This window comes from Girardinichthys multiradiatus, chromosome 17 (genome assembly GCF_021462225.1).
Source record: "Girardinichthys multiradiatus isolate DD_20200921_A chromosome 17, DD_fGirMul_XY1, whole genome shotgun sequence".
Classification (NCBI taxonomy): domain Eukaryota; kingdom Metazoa; phylum Chordata; class Actinopteri; order Cyprinodontiformes; family Goodeidae; genus Girardinichthys; species Girardinichthys multiradiatus.
The window spans coordinates 540,512-555,591 of record NC_061809.1 but is presented as its reverse complement, the minus strand read 5'-3'; the positions used below and the strand labels follow the sequence as shown (position 1 = coordinate 555,591).

At 42.8% G+C, this 15,080-nt stretch overlaps 2 protein-coding genes across 3 annotated transcripts; one reads left to right on the top strand and one right to left on the bottom strand.

Moving 5' to 3' along the window:
• Nucleotides 1-3,541: 3,541 nt before the first annotated feature.
• On the bottom strand, nt 3,542-8,914 carry med21 (mediator complex subunit 21). Of its 2 annotated transcripts, none has more exons than XM_047389087.1 (4): nt 8,755-8,914; nt 8,285-8,399; nt 7,131-7,247; nt 3,542-4,419 (listed from the first exon to the last, which is right to left on the bottom strand). In XM_047389087.1, exons 1-4 carry the CDS (start codon nt 8,911-8,913, stop codon nt 4,343-4,345), a joined length of 468 nt encoding a protein of 155 aa, XP_047245043.1. In that variant the 5' UTR covers nt 8,914; the 3' UTR covers nt 3,542-4,342. The 2 variants fall into 2 exon arrangements, with proteins under 2 accessions (XP_047245043.1, XP_047245042.1); XM_047389086.1 differs by having other exon boundaries at nt 7,147-7,247.
• A 34-nt stretch (nt 8,915-8,948) lies between these two features.
• Nucleotides 8,949-13,621, top strand: fgfr1op2 (FGFR1 oncogene partner 2). Its single transcript, XM_047389085.1, has 6 exons — nt 8,949-9,080; nt 9,691-9,827; nt 12,237-12,354; nt 12,480-12,622; nt 12,742-12,855; nt 13,257-13,621. The coding sequence occupies exons 2-6, from the start codon at nt 9,693-9,695 to the stop codon at nt 13,392-13,394; spliced, it is 648 nt and encodes a 215-aa protein (XP_047245041.1). The 5' UTR covers nt 8,949-9,080; nt 9,691-9,692; the 3' UTR covers nt 13,395-13,621.
• Nucleotides 13,622-15,080: the final 1,459 nt, after the last annotated feature.

Below are 15,080 nucleotides of genomic sequence, written 5' to 3'. Positions count from 1 at the left end.
TTTGATGGAGGGGCTGGCCAGCTTGCTTGGTGCGGTGGGGTGTGCCGTGTGGGAGGGTGGGTGGCCGGCATCCTGGGGCTCCTCTGGGGTTTGGGTGTTGGGTTGGCTGGGTGCCTGGTCCTTGGTGTGCTGTGGTGGCCTTCCTCCAATGCTTCCTTCTGTGGCTCTTGCATTTGGCCGGGCATGGGGCTACGGTTGGCGGTCAGGTGGGTGGGGCGGCGGACCATGTCTTGTGCCCGCACTGAGGCGGCTGATGAAATGTGCTTGGCCTGGAGCAGTTGGCCTATCCGGTCCGGTTACCCGGCTGGTGCTTGTTTCCCTCTCACGGACTGATGGGCTGGGGCTGCTGACAGTGGCCAAATGGTTGGGTGGGCTTGGCGGTGTGCTGGTCTGCTGACTGTTGTGTCTCGGGGGGATCAGGGTGGCATGGGTTACTGCAACGTGTGGGGTGAGGGGGTCGTGTCCTCTTCTTGGATGTGGGGTCACCAGCATATGGATTGGCTGACCGGCGATGGTAGAGCTGAGCTGGATAATGTTCCTGTGGTTGCAGGGGCAGGGTGGGGGACGCCAGCCTCGAGTGCAGTCCCGTCTTGGTGTGGGGTCGGGGGCTCCGTTGTGAGCTCGGTGCTCGATGGTATCTGCCCTGTTGCGCCTGTGGGCGGGGGCTGGGATGGCATTGCATGGGGCCCTTGCCTTGCTGTCGCGGCGCGCTGTGTGGTGGGGCACGGCGAGGTTGCTTGGAGCAGGGCTGTGTGTGGAGCTTGCGCTGTGTGGGTGTTGGTTCATCGGCCTTACGGGGATGAAGCTGTCCTGTGGGAGTGTGTCCATGTGCTGTGGGGGGGGAGATTCGTGGCGTTGAGATTCAGGGGCATGTGTTGGATATTTGTGTCCTGGTTGGGGGTGGCACAGTGGGGAGATTCATGTTGGGTTCATTGGGGATGGAGGGCTCATGGGGTTGGAATCGGAACTCATTGGGGGTTGGGACTAATTTATTCTGTGGTGGCTCTGGTTGGCGGGCTTGTTTTGAGACCCCTCTTTTGTGGTCAAGGTCCGGGCCAGGGTCGCTCAGGTTCAGGCACCAGGTTCAGGTGCTGGGGCGGTCTGCCTGTCTCCACCCTGGAGGAAAGGGGACCCCCTCCTAGGTCCGGGGGGTAGTTGTCCCTATGGGCTATCGGCAACTGGACCTGGGAGTATAGAGTATGTAAGGGGAGTGTGATTGAGTGTACAACGTCCATTGTTTGTTCATCATTGCTTGTCTTTATGTCGGGTGTGTGGGTGTGAGTGTTTTTGTGTACGCATGAGGGTGGGAATGTGTGATTGTGAATGCCTGTTTTTTGTGCCCGGTTGGGTCTTGGGCTGCTCCCTTTCCTGGATCAGTTTAGGCCCCCATCGACTGTGGGGCCTATTCCCTCCCCGCCACACTACCTGCCAGTGGTTGGTATCTCTGCCCGCCGGTGTACTTGTGGTTCTCAGTATCCAGTGGTTGGGTGCTTTGGTGTGTGCTGGCTCACTCCTAGTGGCTGCTTGCCTGGGCTCGGTCAGGCCTCTACTTGGGAAGTGATATGTCCCGGGGTCTCAGGGTCCGTGGCTGGGTTCGCTCGGGTGTAGACAGCTGCCGGCGGGGCCTGTGGGCTCATCGCTGCAGCACCCTGGGGCTTTTGCACTGTGGCTGCTGGGTGGTTTCCATGGGACTCTCCCCTGCTCTTCTCCGGGGAGGTTACGGTAGTCCCGGCTGTGTTTCACCTGGGGTTCCTGTGCTCTGGGGGGCCTTTGAATATTTGTGGGTCCAGGGGGGGGGCAGGTCTATGGCTCCTCACACTCACTATTGCATATTTTTATGGAGAAACCTTGTATTCACAAGCGCGCTCACCCTCAGACCCACAGGTGTTTAGATTCAGGTGTTAACAGATACACAAATGTTCTATATTGAGCCGCATTTACCACTAAATACATCTTGCATTCATAATTACCGTGCACCTTTAGGTAAAAATGCTGGTAATACAAACATTTCTGCAGGTGTAGAAGCAAGTAGGGTGTTATCTTGCATTCTCTTCATCCTTTTCTTTCCTCCATTCTTTTCTCATTCTCTACCCTTCTTTTTTCCCCCCTTTTTCTCTTTCGTGCTTCTTGTTTTCTTCCTTGTCATTTCTGTCTCCGTAACAATTGAAATAATCCCAAAGCAGTTTCTAATAAAGTTTCTTTTTATGAATATCAAGCAGAGCTTTAAAGCATCAGCTGTAATGCTCCACTTGTGAAAGTAAATCTGTTGGGCTTTTTCTTGGCACTCAGACAACTATTCTGAGCGCTTCTCTGCCGGACAGGACAGGACACGGTTAAAAATAAAAATAAACTAATTTTTTTCAGATGTATAATTTTGCCATGTAGGCTGTTTTTGCATGTCCATCCTCAGGTAACAGAAAATTTTGAATTCCATTGTTTTGTGAATTTAGATGCAAAGCTGAAACCAGATATTTACATACACAATAAAAAACACAGAACCTTGATTTTTCTCAGTCTGCCATTAAACCTCTCATTTTAGGTCAATTAGCATTCCCAAAATTATGGTCAAATGCTAAAATAAAATAATGTTTTTTTTTACTTTTTAAAGTGAACCGGTCTGGCTAAAACACTTCAATTTTAGTTTCACCAGACCACGAGGCATCCCGGAGTGTAAACTTTAATCTGGTTTTCTGTGCTGCCACTGGAGTTATGGCTTCTTCCTCTCCGAGAGGCCTTTCAGCCCATCTAAAACAGGACTCATTTCCCTCTGGATAATGAGACTCTCTTACCAGCTTCAGCCAGCACCTCACATATTTTGCTTTAGTCCCGCGATCCCCTTCCTGAATGGCAGGATGGCTGAACAATCCGATGCTGTTAGTACTTGAACATAATTTAACAGACAACCCGACACTTTAGGCATCTGGAAATTAAACCCAAGGATGAACCAGACTGGTGGAGGTCCATGGTTCTCTTCCATATCTTGGCTGATTTTTGATTTTCCCACAATGTCACACAAGAAACAGCATGTTTGAGGTGTTGCCTTAAAATACATCCAAAGGAGTACCTCCTGGCCTATACATCGTCATCTAGGCTTTCCCATACTGTTTAAAGGAGTTTTGGGATAATTATGTTTAAAAAAATAAATTCCTCTGAATCATCATCAGATACCCAAATATTTTAAGACTAGCTCCAGCATAGCAAAAGGAACCCCAGCACATGTTGCCACCACCATGTGGTGCAACTGTTTATTTGGTGACATCAGGTTTTGCACCTCATATGAAAGTGATACAACTGATCTAAAAGCTGCTTAAAAGTAATAGTGTAGGGGGTTGCACTCTATCGCAGCTTTCCTTTTAAGGTTAACCTGTACAGGATGTGAAATGTTTTTAAAAAATGTATCATTAAAATCTGACAGTGTCACGTTGGTGTGTACACTGGTTTACCTCATAGCATGATTGCCTAAATCATTATGGTAAAGGCACAGATGTACGCCAGCAGTAGTCCATGATCAATTTAAAAACTGTCAGTTAATCTGTGCCTGTAATGTGGGGGTCCATTTTTATTCAGACACTCAAAGATGTTAGATGTCATAAAACATGGCAGCAATCGAACTGCATATAAAGCCAAGCATTGGTATAACAAGAAGCTGCAACAGTTCACATAGCACGCGTAGCTTGCAGGTACAATATGCAGGGTTTATAGCAACATAAGACGCCATTAAACATGTTTTCAAACAGTGATCTGCGTCATTTGGTGCAGCCCAGTAGGAGTAACCCCTCTCCTTGCTTTGCCAATAGGATGATTCTGGCTCCACATGTTAGAGGAAAATCCATCATTCTGATCCGTGGAATAAAGATGCTGAAAGTAAATGGGTTAAAACTACAGCTCAGTTTCATTTACATTGTAACCAGAAACAAATACAAATCAGATGTACAACATATCATTTACATACGCCACACAAAGAAGAGCGCTTTTAAAAACTAGAAGGTATTATCTGGATCGTGTTGCTTGGGTAAATCTTCGCTTTGTTGTTTTCTAGTTGAATTTTAAATCAAAACAATTCAAAACCGACGTCAAAATATTATACCCAGACTTTTCAATAATGCTTTTATCCTGACATTAAACTATATTTGAGAATCCAGTTTTTCCTCCCAGACATATTTGGCACTTGACAGATCTTCCGGTTGTGAAAAATAAACGTCTGATAACCGTCCATAATGGCAGCGTGAGAGCTGCGGGTCAGGACTCAGCGGGGGAAGGCTGGCTGAGAGCTCCATTGCGGGTGCGTAGCTGAGACTGGGCGATGTCGGCCAGCGCGTTCTGGATCTTCTCCAGCAGCATGTCACCGCGGTAAACCACCTCCTCCAGGCGAGCTGCTGCTTCGTGGTTCTCCTCCTCCAGCTGCCGGAGGCTGGCCGCCTGATGAGAGGCAACAAAGGTTCAGATTCTGCTTGTAATCATCTTTTATGTAGAATTTAAAAACCCAAAGTGCCTTGCACAGTATTCTGATCTCCATGTTTATTGTTTTTTAATGGATTTATGGGTTAAACCAAGACAAAGCAGTGCATAATGTTGAAGTGGAAGGAAAATGGTTTTAAAATCTTTACAAAAAAAATATCTTAAAAATGTGGCATGAATTCATTTTCAGTCAATACTTCATAGAACCCCCCTGTCCCCCTCGTTTCAGTTAAAGCTACATCTACAGACTGATTGTTTTGTTAAATCTTGATCTGATTGGATGGAGAACATCTGAACAATTCGAGTCTTGTCGCAGATTCTCTACTGGATTTAGCTCTGGACTTTGACTGGGCCATTTAAGCACGAATATGCTATGATCCAGCCCAGTCTACTGGAGCTGAGTCTATGCTTAGGGCCGTTGTTCTGCCGGAAGGTGAACCTCCACCCCAGTCTCATGTCTTCTCCAGCTTCTAACAGGTTTTCCTCTAGAGCCGTCTGTATTTAGCTCCATCCATCCGGCTCAGGGTGATTAGATTTCATGATAAACTTAAAAGCAGGGATGTGGATTTCTAACCCTAACCCTGCTGACCTGCCTGCTGTGTTCCTCGTTCATCATGCAGTTAGTTCTCCAAACAGCTGCATTTATGCTCTGTGCTCATTAGGAGACTTCTGCAGGGAATTGGTTGGATTTTATTAAGAGGGATGTGATTAAAGGGGTTGAATACAAATGCAAGCCACACTTTTCAGATTCCTAGTGGTAAAAAAGGTTTAAAACAGGTATTGTTTCCTTCCGTTTCACAGTTATCCACAGTGATTTTTCAATTTATTACACAACATGAAAACAAAGTTTGTGTTTGTAAAGAGACAAAATCCAAGGGGTTTGAGTACTTTTGCATGACACTGTAAATGTCTATAAGGAAGCAGGAGGTTTAAAGGATTTGTATTCATGATATTAAGAAAAATCTCTATTTTAGATAATCTCTTCGGCTGGGGAAGGTTTACATCCAGCAGTGATCTCACATATTGGAGCTCAATACCAACGAGTTTTTTATCTATCTTCCATAAATATATCAAGCACACACTCACATGGTGTGCTTTATTTTTACCCAGTAATCCTGTGAGGCTTGTTTGTGTTGGATCTCAAGTATCCTTGAGCTTCTAGAAAAGGGAGCAACGCATTTACAGCCCAACTGATTCCACCCAGAACCAGTGAAAGCGAAGGCAAATAAAGGGCAGCTGGTTAACTTACAGAATAAACAGCTGCAGCGGCACACAGAAAGTGGCACAAATCATTTACAACCTTTGCACCTTCCATTTTTATTACAGCTAGTAATTATTATACAGAATTACGTCATATCACTTACTGCAAAGAGCTTTATTAGCTCAAACAGTTTAATGAGCAACAACTTGCTCAGGATTGGCAACAGGAGGGTGTGAGTGTATTTGCATCCACAGTAAGACTACATCCTCCATCTGATTCTTTGAGAAGGAGAAGGTTTACCTACACTTCCATGAATAAAGAGTGGGCTCAAAACATCCCCCGAGAGCAACTTCTCCCAACAATCCAGCCATTAGTCACACCATTAATAGCTTCCAGCATCTTTAAGACTGGCTTAAAGATCAGAACGCAGAAACTTTGGACCCCTAGGGAGCAAACTCCCTAGATATCAATCCTACTGAAAATCTGTAGCTCCCAAAAAGCAGGAGGAGAAACATAAGTTAAACTGTGGTTAGGTCAAAGCACTGATCAGACATGAAGGGGACGCCAACATACAGGATTTCACACAGAAGTTGATCTCCAGTATGACACAGTGATCCACAAGAGTTATGCAGAACAAAAGTCAACATGATAAATATTGACTTTCAGCAAATCTTTGATACAATTTGGAACAAAAGAGTTTAACAACCTATAAAGTAACTTTAATTGTTCTTCGGTCGACCACAGAAACATCTTAAACTGCCAAACCTTTCAGCCTTAATGGTAAAAAGCGATGCATTTACAAAAGATTTTTACTCAGTATAAACATTCATGGAAAAATGAGGTCTTGCTTGAAGGGCAAAGGTCTAGTAGTAGCAAATAAATTTCTTCTCAGATTCTTGTGCTATCTGAAGGAAAAGCAACAAGCATTCAGATGGCTCCCTCTGCTGGCCTAAAGTTGGAAAACCTGACAAAAGAAAATGTCCACAGACTTGCCCTAAATAGATGAATGGAAGAACTAAATGTCTCGACTGTGTAGACATTTTCCACACAAACGCCCTTAGTGGAAAGTCCAGAAGATCCCCAGTTATAAAACAACTGAGGGAATCAGTTTGATACTCTTGGAGGGAAGTTCATCCACTGCTACATAAGGAAAGTCAAATGTAGTCCTAATAGAGAATGTATTACTAACACAGGGCGGCGGTAAAGCATTAAATTGTTTGGAGAAAATGCGGAAAAGGTGACTACTGGGATGAAAATAGCTTATTTTATTCTTCTAACATTTATTTATACATTTAACTTACATTTTAAATTTCTGGACGCAATTTGTTACAAGTGCAAGAAAATAAATGTAATCTATTTCCCCTTCTGTTGGCTTTAGTGATGCTGGAGGGACAAACCACCCTTCTGCTTCCTCAGCTAGACACTCACCAGTGTACCCATTCATTCTACAGGACGCATGTTGTGAGCGGACCTGGGAATGTTCTGACCTGCAGTGCTGCCGTGGACTCCTCACTGGGCAGAGAGTCGATCAGTACGTCCACATCTTTGGCTGTTCTGGCTATAAGAGCTGCAAACAGCTGGGCATATTCTAGTACGAAGACAAAGAGCAACACAGTTGTAGAAAATCCTCTTTTCACATTTATGTGATTATACAGTCACAACCATCATTGTGTTTTGTGTGTTAAACTGACACAAAGTAGCACATAATTGTGAAGTGAAAGGAAAATGATACATGGACATGGTTTTCATTTAGTTATATAATAAATCAAAGTCTGGAAAGTGTGGTGTGCATTTGTATTTGAATCAGCTAAAAGGCTCATGGTAACTCTGTAGGAGCTAGAGAGGTCCACAGCTCAGGAGAATCTGTCGACAAGACAACTATTAGTGGTGCACTCCACAATCAGCCATGTTTGCAGTTTGCTACATGCCATAGGGAAAGCAGACATTTGGAAGACGTTGTCTGGTCAGATGACAGACAAATGTAATTTTTAATGTGCATTTTTATGTGGGGTGGAAAACTAAATGGCACATCACCATAAACACACAATCTCCACCATGAAACGCAGCTGTGCCGACATCATGCTCATTATCGTCACCAGCACTTCATCCAACACAAAGCCAGTCCGCAGTGAAAAAAAGACTGGGGACGATGGTTTGGATCAAAGCATATGGATGTGTTATGGCCCAGTCAAAGTCCAGACCAAGTCCAAATGAGAGTCCGACTTGAAAACTGATGTTCACAGAACCGCTCTCTCCAATCTGGCTGAGCTTGAGCTAATGTTTAAATCAAAACGGGCAAAAAAACACCTTTAGATATTTAAAGCTAGTAGAACCATGCCTCATCTTTTAGATTTTAGTTTTTACTTTCATGAAAACCTTATTTGCTTCTGATTCAGCTTCACACTTATGCACCAATCTGTGTTAGTTTATCACATCAAATCCACCCCAAAAAACACATTCGTGTTTGTGATGCTTTACTGTGACAAACTATAAACACGTTTAAGGGTTATGTATATCCTATTATTTTCATCCACCGTCTTCCGTTTAATCAAAATGGGGTCACAAAGAGGGAGAAATCCCTCTCAGCTCTGCAGCAAATGTCCAAACAAGGACGAAGAAACTAACCTTCAGTGGGGTTCGCAGGCTGATCCTTGTTGATCGCCGTCTGGATGTTACTGAAAGAGGCAGGTGGAGCACATTGTTGCAGGACCCCGATTGCATTACAGAACTGATCAGCCAGCTGCAGCAGACACACAAATACATGAACCGATCTTTACTTAATACTGACGCTGCAGTTAATCAACGATGATGCTGCTTTAACCGAGTCCAGGTCACTAGTCCTCGGTTAAATGTACCAAACATGTAGCTATTGAAAGGAGGTTGTTAATAACTGTGATATCAAGCAAAGAGTGTTGCATCTACAGTAAAACGTGATAGTTAGATAACCTGAAATATTAGACATACGGTGGTTTTAAAGAAAAGATACCAGCTAGAACTGCTTACTAAAACATATCCACCATCTTTACAGCACATAAACACAGAAATGTACAACTGTTTCTAACTAGTTTCTTTGAAAAAAAAGGATTTTCACGAACCGAATTGACTGCATCTTGTAGTTGCGTTAGCCGATCCGCCATCTTTTTACGGGAAATCAAGTTGTCATCATCGCGAGAGTCTAAGTGCAAAGTCTCACGGAAGTAGACGGTGTTTCGGAAGCTGGAACTGAAGAGGTTTCTCGGTGCTGCCTGGAGCATTAATGTGAATTTTTAGTTCTGGTTCTGTTTTCTCGCGCGTTCAAACGGAACCGACCTACACCAGTGTTTAACTGGGGACCAGTTTTAGCGTGTAGCTAATGACAACGTCAACAGGAAGTAAACAGGCTAGCTAACTCTAGCTTCTGCTGGCACTTTGAGCTCTTCAGGTATGACCTGTTTTCTCTTGTTTTAACTGAGGATCAAGAATCAACATGGACGATTATCAGACATTCTTTATTAATAGTAGATCCACTCATAAATGGTGTTAACTAGCAAACCTAGCAGCTAGTTTGTCGATGAGGAGCAGAGTTAAAAGAAGTAAAAAACACCAGGTTTAAACTATGCTGAGACGCTCCTCTTGGCTCTGGTTCTGGTTCTGGTTCTGGCTTGACTGAACACAACGACCTGCTGAATTCTCCCAAACATCTTGAATGGGCTTTGTTGCCTTTTCTTCATAATTCTCCTTCCACTCAACTTTCTCTTAATATGCTTGGATACAGCAGTCTAATCAGCCAGCATCTTTAGCAATAACCGCCCTCCTGTGTGTCACTGACCGTCATTTGGACAGCTGGTTAAGGGAGCGGTTTTCCTTATGACTCTGTAGGCTTTAACAAAACTTTTCTTTATTAAAATGCCTTTTGCTTTTATGAAACACTGCAATTTTCAGAGAAACTGGATTAGCTTTAAGATGTTTTATGTATTTTACAGTAATCTGAGTACACCTCTGGTCTCTTTGGACTTTCTCATCATTTGTCCTGACTATTTGTTTCCCCTCAGGTATGAACTGTTCTTTAGAGAAGGTTCTGGCAGATGCCAAATCGTTAGTGGAAAGGCTCCGTAACCACGACAACGCTGCCGAGATGTTAATCGAGCAGACCACGTCCCTTAACAAGCGGGTGGAGGCCATGAAGCAGGTAGGATGAGTCTGTTGGTGACTGAACGTGAAAAGTGGTCATTGATGTGATGAGGGCAGGAACCTGTCACTTTTTACAGACCTTGATGAAAGATTTTTTTCTTCTGGGTGTTTTTGTCAGATCAGAATTATCTATAAAGGTATAATGATAAATCAAGTCCCGGTCCGACCCAGAGTTGATCAAATCAGTTGCGTGCTGGGGTTGAAAACTCTAGCTGTAAACAGCAGTGAAATAACACAAGATAAGGGTGAACTCACTCCCCAGATGTTTCTGCAGGACAGCTTTTATTTCTGGACATCTGTCAGCTGCAGTGAACCATCATCTTGCTCCTGCTGACAATGTTTTCATGTGGAGTAGTTAGCTGAATTGCTTGGCTAACACTAGCATCTAGCTTTCTGTGCTTTATGCAGCCTTTTCTCCCACACTAAGAGTGGTCTGGAGAACAGCAGACACATCGAAAAAAAACAAGAATCATTAGATCAGCAAACTAATGTTCACAGCCTAAAATACAGTCCAGCAATCTGGGCAAATTATACTGTAATTAAGTTCTTTTTATGGTTGGTCACTTTGGTCAGTGGGGGTAGAAGATAGTCCCAGACGACTCAACAGCTGGCATCAGAAGTTACGTTTACTCGGGGATAAATATCATTAGAAAATGCCTCGATCAGGATCCCTGTAAACAAACCAGATTGTCTTAAATAAAAAAATAAAAAGTATGTCCAAACAAGCGGATACTTTCGGTTTTTATAGGGATGCTCCGATCAGGTTTTATGCTGCCGATACCAATCACCCATGAGTGCCAATCTCTGCTGATCACCAATACCGATCACATGGATTGGCTCTAAATTTTTTAATTCAGTTAAAAATGCTACTAGCTATGGGATCTGGAAAAAAGGGGACTATAAAATCACCGTAATTTAGATAAAAACGTGTTTTACTTACTTTTCAAAAGAAAAAATACCAAAAACTTGCAGGCACAATGCAGCAACTATTTAGTCAAAAGGACAATTGAAAATCAGTAAGGCAATCTTTCACAGATTAATAACATTAAGGTTCTCAACAGACTAAATAATGCAGGGCTACGCCTGTGAAATATTTACGTCTCGATAGCACGTCCCAGGACAGAGTGAGGGTGCTCATCTAGCCCAATGAATTCAATTATTTTTCGGGTGATTTGCTTAGCCTTCTGACTGTCACGCAGTCAGATGCGGGCGAGTATCGGTGATTTTGGATTTGCTGCCTCCCAGTGTGAAGGAAAGGGGAAAACACTGCATAACACTGCACACTGGGCCTCTGCAGGCGGCACAGTATAAGGTTACAGGTAATCGGCTACAAAAAACATTGATCGGCATACTTTTTCATGGAAATCAGCAGATAATGATCGGCGGCCGATCGATGGGAACACCATTCGTTTTTTTAATCTGGTGGGTAAAAAGTGTTATTTTATCTTAATTTTTCTGTTTCACTTAGGGTCTATCTGGGTTCTATCAAACAGCCTCTGCTCTCAAAACATTTTATTTATCTCCCATCGGACTGGCTGCCATTTGCTACGCTGCGAATCCCAATATAGAAGTTAATCTGTGCCCAAATGTCAGCAGAGAAAAATGTGCAAACCTGGCCTCTTACTGGGACAATGTTCACTCCAGTTCCTTTAGCCTGAAACGTCATAATTCATCCTGCTTTGATTCCGTGTATTGACTCCATGTGTTTTGATGGGAGTTTTAGGTGATAGACCAACACAAAGTATTTCCAAACTATGAAACAGAAAGGATTCATGTTTTTATTTATTTTTTTTAACAAATAGAAATCTGTATTTAACTCCAATCATCTTCCTGTCAACTTTGACCAGCTTCCTTGTTCCTAATTAGGAATACCCTCCCCACAGCATGATGCTGCCACTGCTATGTTTCCCTGTGGGGATGGTGTGCTGGTTTTCCACCACACAGCGTTTTGTATGTTGGACTAAACATACATAACGCTGTTTTGGTCTCCTCTAAGCAGATCCCCCTTGTTACACCTGTTTTTCTGTCTTGCTGAAAACAGGACGTCTTTTCAGGTTTCTATGTTTAAAACATTTTTTAAAAACCGAAAGCTTTTCATTTATGACGACATTCACTCAGACAGCAGCATGTTCCAGCTGTGTTGCACATATTAATTCTTATAAAGAGAATGTTTTAAACTTAATGCCACAAGAGGGCAGTGTGCTCTCAGAACGCTGTGGCATATTTCTATACTTGGTGAATGACAAAGAAGAAAGCAGTCTCCAACACTGGGGCAATAAAACGGTCTGTGAACATTCTTGGACATATGAAACGGTGCAAGTCATAATGATTTTTAAAAAAAAAAGGATAAAAGGCACTTAAATTGTGATTTTTATTTTTTGAATTGATTTTTTTTAATGTTCTGCAGTACCAGGAGGAGATCGATTTACTTAACCAGGTTGCACGACATCGACCTCGTTCCAGTCTGGTTCTGGGAATCCAGCAGGAAAACCGTCAGATCAGGGAACTACAACAGGAAAACAAAGGTAAACGCTTGTCCCACACATTACATTTTGGCTTCCATCCCATGGTTGTTATAGGGGGCAAACCTGAGTATGACCTGGTTTATTTTATAGCAAACAGACCAACCTTCTGTCCTCTTCTCCTGCAGAGCTCCGAACATCGTTGGATGAACACCAGTCTGCGCTGGAGCTCATCATGACCAAATACAGGGAACAGGTGTTCAGGCTTCTAATGTCCAGCAAGAGGGAGGACCCAGCCATCGTCACCCAGCTGAAAGAGCAGCATACCACGGTCAGCGGCTGCTGCGTTTAACCACCAATCTACCTTCTTAGAGATTATATACTGATTAAAAGAGCATCTATAAAGCGTTTATAACTTGCATGTCCGTCTGGTCTTTGTAACCTTTGTAGGAAATGCAGGCGCACATCGACAAAATAAACGAGATGGCCTCGGTGATGAGGAAGGCGATAGAAGTGGATGAGGGCCAGACGTGTGAAGACGAGGAGAGGATTAAACAGTTAGAGGTAACTTTGTTTTTCACACAGAGGGAAACCTAACCATGTTGGGCTCCGGTTAGTTGATCCATGAAGACTAAAAGGCCGTTTGTTCTTAAAACAATTCTGCAAAGAAGAGTAGAGAAAAATTCCTCCACAGCAACGTAAAAACCTCATTACTGGTTCTCACAGCCAGTTGTTGGGTGTAGCGGGTAGTTACTTCTGAAATAAATCACTTTTTGAAAACTATTTTTATTTTTACTCACATTGTCTTTGTCTTCTACTCTGAAGCAAGAAAAGCAAAGACGGAGGAAATGTGTAAGGGGCGTAGATCCTCTTTCACAGCACTCCAACAACAAAACAAACACAAGTTTCTCTTTTTGAAGTGGTTCTGTGTTCTCTCTGACAGAACATTTGTTTATGGATTTCAGCTGGAGAACAGTGGACTCAGGGAGCTTCTGGGAATCAGTCGTGAGGCGTTCCTCATTTTAAAGAGAGAAGATCCCTCTGAGAACACGTCGCTGTCTCCGCTGCTGACCAGCGCCGACGTCAGCCTGCGGAAGAGTTAGACCGCTTTGCTCTGCTGTCCCTAGAGTGTACAGGCTGTTGCCTCTTACCCAGCTCACAGACTCCTTAAGGACGACGCCCCTTGTCGCATGTCGCCCCGGAGCCCCGTCTCTGTCTGCTGTTGCTGTAATGTTTGCTTATTATGTCTGTGTGCATGAGTCGGTTGAGTCTGCTTCGTTTTAAAGTATGAATGAATGAAAGATGATCAAATAAACCTGCAGTCATCAAACCGTGTGAGATCATGTTGATTTTATAGAACATTTAAATCATCTCATTGTTTATTCCCATGTTTCTGCTTCTGTTTTGGTGGCTGTTTGTGTAAACCCAATTTCTTACTTTCACAACTCATGTCATTGTTGTCAATGACTTGGGAACAGGAAATGAAACTTTATCTGCTCCAAACTCTCTGAGCAGAAGAAGCAGAAGTTCTCAGGTAAGTTCTTTATTTATGGCAAGATGACTAAACAGTGTAAATATTAGTCTTTTAAACAATAAATAAGGTTTAAACTAACCAGATTCATTACTTGATACATATCAATGGTTTATTTACAGTGCTTTCTATTTTACAAATAAAAATCAGAATAAAAAATTGAATTTGTATTTAGCCTCTTTTACTCTGATAGCCCGAAATGAAACCCATTGCCTTTAGGATTGGTTATAATTGGTCCGACTTTGTGTATTTAAATCTCTGGATAAATCCAGCTGTTCTGTGAAGACCTTGAGAAGCTTGCTAGAGTACATTAGTGATGGAACAGCATCATAAAAACCAAGAAACACAGCAGACAGGTCACGGAGGAAGTTAGGGGGAGGTTTAAAGCAACATCTCAAGCTTTCAATATCTCCCATATCTCTATTCAATTCACCTGAAAGTAGAACCTATGATACATCTGCAAACCCACCCATTCATGGCTGCGGTACATCCCACATATTCAGCCTTTATGGAAGTGTGGCAAGAAAAGAAAAGGCCTAAATCCCAGTTATAGTTTGCCACAGGCCATGTAGGGGGCACAGCAAACGTGGAAGAAGTTGATCTGGACAGAGAAAGCCAAACTTTTTGGCCTATATGTACAACTGTGTGTGGAAGAAAACGTCTTGAACACACCATCCCTACTGCTCTGTGGGGATGCTCCTATACTACAGGGACAGTGTAGATGATCAGAGTTAATGCAGTTAAATGCAAATCAATCCTGGAAGAAAAACTGTCAGAGGCTGCAGAACACTTGAAACTGGGTGGAGGTTCACCTTCTAGAGAGATAACAATCCTAAACACATAGACTAGGCTACAATTCAATGGCCTAGTCAAAGTCCAATTGAGAATCCGAAACATTGAAAAGCAAATATATATATATATATATATTTCTTATATATAGTCTAACATAAACACGAAACTGACACAAAACAGCAGAGGCAAAGAAAATTGGAATGTTAACATTTTGCTGCTTAATTTGTGCCAAACAGAAGGTTTCACCCTGCTGCTCATGTATAGAAAGGGCCATTTAAAGAAGAAAGATGGATTTTACATACAATTCAAACAGTTTACAAATGTATATTTTTATCTTAAATTATGTTTTTGTGTGTAAAAATATACAATGGTTTTAGAAATGGGTACCAAACTAGAAATATACTCCAGAACATGTACCGACCCAACATATTATTTCAAAATGTGTTCTTTCATTCATTCATTTATT

What these genes read in the sequence shown, in the direction of transcription:
- fgfr1op2 (XM_047389085.1), top strand. Translation starts at nt 9,693, where the DNA reads ATGAACTGTTCTTTAGAGAAGGTTCTGGCAGATGCCAAATCGTTAGTG. An exon ending in GGGTGGAGGCCATGAAGCAG is followed by an intron (nt 9,828 to 12,236) that starts GTAGGATGAGTC and finishes AATGTTCTGCAG; the next exon opens with TACCAGGAGGAGATCGATTT. An exon ending in ACTACAACAGGAAAACAAAG is followed by an intron (nt 12,355 to 12,479) that starts GTAAACGCTTGT and finishes CTTCTCCTGCAG; the next exon opens with AGCTCCGAACATCGTTGGAT.
- med21 (XM_047389086.1), bottom strand. Translation starts at nt 8,913, where the DNA reads ATGCTCCAGGCAGCACCGAGAAACCTCTTCAGTTCCAGCTTCCGAAAC. An exon ending in GCCTGCGAACCCCACTGAAG is followed by an intron (nt 7,248 to 8,284) that starts GTTAGTTTCTTC and finishes TCTTCGTACTAG; the next exon opens with AATATGCCCAGCTGTTTGCA. An exon ending in AGTCCACGGCAGCACTGCAG is followed by an intron (nt 4,420 to 7,146) that starts GTCAGAACATTC and finishes GCCTCTCATCAG; the next exon opens with GCGGCCAGCCTCCGGCAGCT.